The sequence below is a fragment of the Haemaphysalis longicornis genome, unplaced genomic scaffold (assembly GCF_048455015.1).
Source record: "Haemaphysalis longicornis isolate Haplotype H1 unplaced genomic scaffold, Haemaphysalis longicornis Haplotype H1 scaffold_8, whole genome shotgun sequence".
In the NCBI taxonomy this organism is placed as follows: Eukaryota; Metazoa; Arthropoda; class Arachnida; order Ixodida; family Ixodidae; genus Haemaphysalis; species Haemaphysalis longicornis.
The window spans coordinates 45,294,664-45,301,545 of NW_027526445.1; the positions used below are offsets into that span (position 1 = coordinate 45,294,664).

The window sequence follows — 6,882 nt, forward strand, 5'->3', positions numbered from 1 at the left end:
GCGTCTAAACTGAAGAAAGTTATGACCAGATGGGACGGTCCGCACATACGCACAGCAGGAGGCCACCTCGTGACGCCAAGTGGAACGTGCACATCGCGCGTCACCTTAGACGGCACAACCTACCCTGCGGCGTTCGTCGTTCTGCCTAACTGCTCCCGCGACGTGATTCTCGGAATGGACTTTTTGACGGACAACGGCGCAATAATTGATCTGCAGACCAAGTCGATAACATTTTCCTCCAATAACTCCACGACGCCGCAGCCGAACCCCGATCACCATGCTGCAGTCAGGATCGCCGACGATCACATCACCCTGCCACCCCGCGCAAGCTTGATGATCGCCGTCTACTGTGAGGATGCTGCTTCTGACATCGACGCTATCGTAGAGAGTGATCGAAGGTTGCTTCTCGACCGCGGTGTCTCCGTCGCAAGAGGCATTGCGCACTTTAAGCAACGCCAATCTCACGTTTTGGTCACTAATTTCACCGAAGAGTACCAGCATTTAAACAAGGGAGCTGCAATTGCGTTCCTCGAAGAAACGCAAGAAGCAAGTGATGTGATCGCAGTCGCCGACTTTGAACGCACACCCGTAGAAACATTCAAGCTCCCGCAGCCATTCGACGTGAATCCGGCGCTACCGCAAGAACAACGGAAAAAATTATTGGCTTTGCTGCGTCGCTATAGCGAATGTTTTTCGTCGAGCGCAAAACTACGTCAGACCCCTCTAGCGAAGCACCGAATAATAACCGAAGATGGAGCCCGACCTACCCGACAGTCACCGTACCGCGTCTCTTCACACGAACGGGAAGCCATCCGGACTCAAGTCGACGACATGCTGAGCGATGACATTATACAGCCATCGAAAAGCCCCTGGGCTGCGCCCGTCGTACTCGTAAAGAAAAAAGACGGCACATTAAGGTTTTGCGTTGACTACCGGCGACTGAACAAAATCACGAAAAAGGACGTGTACCCCCTCCCCCGAATCGACGACGCCCTCGACCACCTCTGCCACGCGAAGTACTTCTCATCGATGGACCTGAAGACCGGCTACTGGCAAATTGAAGTGGACGAGAGAGACCGAGAGAAGACTGCATTTATAACCCCAGACGGCCTATACGAGTTCAAGGTGATGCCGTTTGGGCTGTGCACAGCACCAGCGACGTTTCAAAGAGTCATGGACACTGTGCTAGCTGGCCTTAAGTGGCACACCTGCCTCGTATACCTCGACGACGTAGTGGTATTCGCCCGGACTTTCGACGAACACCTTGCAAGGTTGGAGTCTGTACTCGAGGCCATTCGTACGTCGGGGTTGACGCTGAAGCCTGAAAAGTGCCGTTTCGCATACGGGGAACTCAAGTTCTTGGGCCACGTCGTCAACGCCGCGGGAGTCCTACCTGACCCGGCAAAAACTTCAGCCATTGCGAACTTCCCAAGGCCAAAAGACAAGAAGGGCGTGCGGAGATTTCTCGGGCTGTGCGCATACTACCGGCGCTTCGTCGCAAACTTCGCACGCATTGCAGAGCCACTCACGCGCTTGACGAAAGATAGCACCCCTTTCAGCTGGGAAAACGACCAAGAAAAAGCATTCGGCGAGCTGCAAAAACGCCTGCAAAGCCCGCCCGTGCTCGCTCATTTCGACGGAAATGCCGAAACGGAAATGCATACGGACGCCAGTGATATAGGCTTGGGTGCCGTCCTTGTCCAAAAGCAAAGCGGCTGCGAAAGGGTAATCGCCTATGCTAGCCGTGGTCTGTCGAAGGAGGAGAAAAACTATTCTGCCTCTGAGAAAGAGTGCCTGGCTATTATATGGGCGATTTCAAAATTTCGCCCATACGTGTATGGAAGGCCTTTCAAGGTTGTAACAGACCACCATGCGCTGTGTTGGCTCGCCAATTTGAAGGACCCCTCTGGCCGTCTTGGGCGGTGGAGCTTGCGCCTGCAGGAGTTCGACGTTACAGTCGTTTATAAATCCGGCAGGAAACACTCCGACGCCGACTGCCTGTCCCGCGCCCCCGTCGACCCACCACCACAAGACTCTGATGAAGACAGCGCGTTCTTCGGGATCGTGACGGAGAGCGACCTAGCCGCCCAGCAGCGTGCCGACCCCGACTTACGCGTCATAATCGAGTACCTCGAGGGATGCAACGTTGCCGTTCCTAGGACCTTCAAACGCAGTTTACCAGCATTCAGCCTGAGAAACTCCGTCCTTGTGAAGAAGAATTTCAGCCCCGGAACAAGAGCGAATTACCTTCTCGTCATCCCCGCGGACCTTCGTGACGAAATTTTGGAAGCGTGCCACGACGACCCGTCTTCCGGACATCTGGGCACAGCCCGCACTATCGGAAAAATCAAGGCGAGGTACTACTGGCCCGGCCTTACCTCTGACGTCACCCACTACGTCCGGAGCTGCCGTGACTGCCAGCGACGAAAAACGCCGCCGACAAGACCCGCCGGACTTCTGCAACCGATCGCCGTCCCATCGAGACCATTTCAACAGATTGGAATGGACCTTTTAGGCCCGTTCCCTACGTCACGATCACAGAACAAGTGGATTGTCGTAGCGACAGACTACATGACGCGCTACGCAGAGACCGCCGCTCTTCCGAGGGGGACTGCACAAGAAGTGGCGAAGTTCTTTATAAGCCAAGTTGTGCTACGACATGGAGCCCCGGAAGTCCTAATCACAGACCGCGGAACGGCATTTACTGCAGAGCTGATGCAAGGAGTATTACGCTACAGCAACACGGATCACCGAAGAACGACGGCGTACCACCCCCAAACGAACGGACTAACAGAACGTCTGAACAAGACAATCGCAGATATGCTGTCAATGTACGTTGACGTTGAACATAAGACTTGGGACGAAGTGCTCCCGTATGTCACGTTTGCGTACAACACGGCTATCCAGGAGACGACACAGCTGACGCCGTTCGAGCTTGTCTACGGTAGAAGGCCGACTACGATGCTCGACGCCATGCTTCCGCACGTAGAAGACGACGACCTCAACGCCGACGTCCACGGATATCTTCAACGTGCGGAGGAGGCCCGCCAGCTCGCTCGAGTTCGTATAACGGACCAGCAGCTGGTGGATGCGGGCCGCTACAACCTCCGACGCCGAGACGCCGAGTATCAACCAGGGGATCGTGTGTGGGTTTGGACTCCCATCCGACGACGCGGACTCAGTGAGAAGCTCCTGCGAAGGTATTTCGGACCCTACCAGATTCTACGACGTGTTGGCCAACTTACCTACGAAGTGATCCCCGATGGTGACTCCGGCACATCACGACGACGCACGCGGCCTGAAGTCGTCCATGTGGTTCGCTTAAAACCTTTCTACGGACGATGACGAACTTTTATTTTCATTTGTTCGGACTGTCGCTTATGTTAGCATCGGGTCGATGCACTCTTAGAGGGGGGGGGTAATGCCGCGAACCATACATTGGGTTTGTTTATTTGTGTTTTGCTTTTACCGCCCGGCTACGCCGGTCTGTGTTATCTCTGCGCCAAGGGGAAGCGCGTGTTCCATTCTTTCTTTCTGTGCCGCATGTGTTATCTGTTGTGATAGGGAGAGCATTCCGATCTAACGTGAACAGCCCAGAATAATCTTCTTGGATCTACTATGTTCTCGATGCGAATCGACGTTTCGAGAACCACGCGCGCCAAAAGATAAAAAGCCTGCAGTGCGGACGCCGGGGCATTCGATTCGACGACACTCGCCTGTGCAAGTCACTTTGTTGACCGCTGCTTCGCCGCCTCTGTATTCTTTTGAGTTGTTAGGGGAGCACAAGTTCGCTCCAATAAACGTGTTTCTCATTCAACACCACTGCATCGTCCTTGTCTTCGTGACAATATACAGGGCACCCTTGAATTTGGTGTATAACAGTAAGGTTGGAACAAGCAGTGAGTTATCATTTATGCTGCATGGGGCTGTTGAAGAGCTCGCAAAGCCATTGTTTTCAGTTACATTGTAAGTTCTTCACACCTGCACGTAGTAGAGTTTGCGAAAACATGTCAAGCTGAAGCTCTCGGCTACTATGCGTAATGACCCTTTGCTGGAACTGTAGATGCATTTCACGCTATATTACGCACATAACCATGCCAATGAATTTACGTTGTACTGTACAAAACGAACAGATACAAGTACAAAACCAACATCCAAGGAAATCATATGAAAATGAGCTGTTCTTGAAGAATTATGGCACGACTTCACTTGCTACTTTGTTAGCTCATTTTGCTCTTTGTGTGAAACGTTCTAACATTTTTTTTTTTCCAACTTTTAGGTTTCAGGGTTTCCGGACACTATTGGCTGCATTGACGGAAGCTATATTCCGGTTAGGTGCCCTGTTGGTAAGGTGCGGTCAGTGTATGTGAACCGGCACCACTACCCATCCTTGACACTGCAGGGAATATGCGATAACCGGAAGAGGTTCCTAGATGCCAGCACTGGTGCACCCAGTAAAATTCACGACTCCAGGATCTTCCGGCTTTCAACCATTTCGAAGAAACTGCCTCAACTCTGCGCTGGGAAATACCACATTCTTGGGGACGCAGCGTACCCATCTCGCGAGTTTCTGATGACTCCCATTCGAGACTATGGAAGCCTCGATGCCTCTGACAAGGCATTTAATGCCAAACTTTCATCTACCCGAGTGCTAATTGAAAATGCGTTTGGGGAGTTAAAGGGTAGGTTTCGGCAGCTACAGCGTGTGGACCTCACGACAGTAGACAACATGACGAAATTTATTCTCGCATGTTGTGTCCTCCACAACATCTGCATTGACAACGGTGACTCACCTGATGGTCTAGTTCCAGACATGCATGTGAACTCTCAGGGTGCTAATGATCCGAACCCTAGTGCAGCCAGAGTCTACAGCGGAACACCCAGAGAAGAGAGCCTCTTACGGGCACTTGCTGATGTTAAGAGAGAAAAACTGAAATCCAAGATGGGGCTAAAGAGGAGGCAGCCACAAAATCTGTCTTAATGGAAGCATACTGCTCAAACATTAAATGCAACGCTTAAGCAGCGTCTGATTTTGCCAATGTTCAGGGACATTATTGTTGAGTATGAAATAAACAGTCATGAAAACATGTTCCTCCAAAGTGCACCTCTTTATTGCTTGAACCCCAGGGCCTCGCGGATGAGCTGAAGTTTGTCTTCGTGCATCTTGCGGCGCTTCTGGCGTTCTTGAATGCGCTCAGCTCGCCGCTCGGCGCGCCTCTTCTCCTTTTCTTTTTCCAGCTCTTCCCTGCGAGCCGCTCGCTCTGCACTAATAGCTCGCATTTGGTCAAAAAAATATTGCACCTGCTGCATACGACTGGTACTAGCACGAAGTTCCCTTTTCTTGGCATCTGCTGGCCCTTTTGTGCTTTGCCCACTGTCTGAACCGCTCGCCGGAGTACTGGAGATTTCAGGTGAAGTTGAGGGTACATCAGATGAGCTGTCGGAACTTGATGAAGTTGCCTTGTACGTCGCTCCATAAGAGTCCCTTTGGACTTCGGGCTCGAGGCTGTCATCAATGCTTTCAATTTTTCGCATTTCATCGTCGAATGGGACGGGGCAAGGTTGAGCACCGGACTTGTTGTTATTATCGCACGCTTTTCTCTTTTGCCTCCTTACCGTTTTTACGCGATTTTCACATTGCTGTGGCGTTTTGCTGCATCCAAGCACATCAGCCAGATCCTGGGAAACCTGTTTAAAAAGCATCTTCTTGTTCTTAAACTTTTTGAAAGGGCCAACTTGAGGGAAGTATTTATAGTAATAGTCTAATAGGAGTTTAGTTTCCCCTGGTGTCCACTCAGGAGCTGAAATAGAAATAAGGCTAGCTTTAAAGCACATGTGTCGGGCACTGCAGCGGTAGAAGCTCACCTCCGCCACCTCTTTTCCCTTGTGGCGCTGGGCCCGTTCCCATCTCGCCGGCGTTTGATGAAAGTGGTGGTTTCTGCACGTGAAAAATAAGTGCGAGTGTAAAAAATCTGCCGAGGTTCCTATTCTGTGCGACGTCAAATGATTATGGTGTTCTGTTCGCGAAGTAAACGTCTCCTGGTGCGATGAATGTAGCATGTCATCAGCCCTAGCTGAACGCAAACATAAAGATGTTTGTTTTGTAAACTCAAACAGGCATACAAATAATTTCAAAGCGTCAACCAGTAGAAGTGACGATAAACGTCAGAAGAAAGTTCGACAGTACAGCACAAAAGTGCGGCCCCGTGACGTATACATACGCAAATTACGTGCTCCGTCCTCGTCCGTCGTTTTCTCACACACCGCGACGCTCCCGCTACCTGAAATGGGCCATTCAGCACGAGAAATTAAAAAAAAAAAACTGGCAAAAAGTATTGCGAAATATGGCCTCTGCTTGTTAGTTATTGGCGCTTACCGTGGGGATTCTCGTCAATGCTCTCCCGCGCGGCCAAGGCATCGATAACGACTGTAGTGAGCACAAACAAAGCCGTTAGATTGACGCTGTTATCGCTCGCAGCTAATTTTTGCGAGACACAATGCTTACCTGGTGTAGCGCGTAGTGGTGACCCCTTTATCATGGAGATGAACATCCGCTCGGCTTCATCATTCATCGCCATGAGGAAGGCAAACACAAAACCAAAGGCACGTGTCTGGCGAAACTGGCGCGGAATAACTGCGTGCGGACGAGAGCGCGCGAAATGCTCCGTGGAGCAAGCGCGGGAAAAGTTTGGTCACATGACCCTTGACATCACGCCCTCTCTCTCTTTTCTCTGCTCCCGGAGCAGCGCGAATGTTTCATTCGCGGAACGAAAGCACACGTCCCCGTTACTCCTGTGTGCTTCTCTGGCTGCTCGCTGCACTTGCTCCTGTTCGCCCAATGGAATTCGCCATTAATCAGCAAATATGGCGTAGGTCAACTTT

The 6,882-nt window shown here is 51.4% G+C and overlaps 1 protein-coding gene across 1 annotated transcript; it reads right to left on the reverse strand.

Moving 5' to 3' along the window:
- Positions 1 to 4,985: 4,985 nt before the first annotated feature.
- LOC144148946 (uncharacterized) lies at positions 4,986 to 6,780 on the reverse strand. The gene is made up of 5 exons (XM_077680471.1): positions 6,506 to 6,780; positions 6,377 to 6,427; positions 6,216 to 6,281; positions 5,866 to 5,931; positions 4,986 to 5,801 (listed from the first exon to the last, which is right to left on the reverse strand). The coding sequence occupies exons 1-5, from the start codon at positions 6,576 to 6,578 to the stop codon at positions 5,110 to 5,112; spliced, it is 948 nt and encodes a 315-aa protein (XP_077536597.1). The 5' UTR covers positions 6,579 to 6,780; the 3' UTR covers positions 4,986 to 5,109.
- Between the last annotated feature and the right edge of the window lie 102 nt (positions 6,781 to 6,882).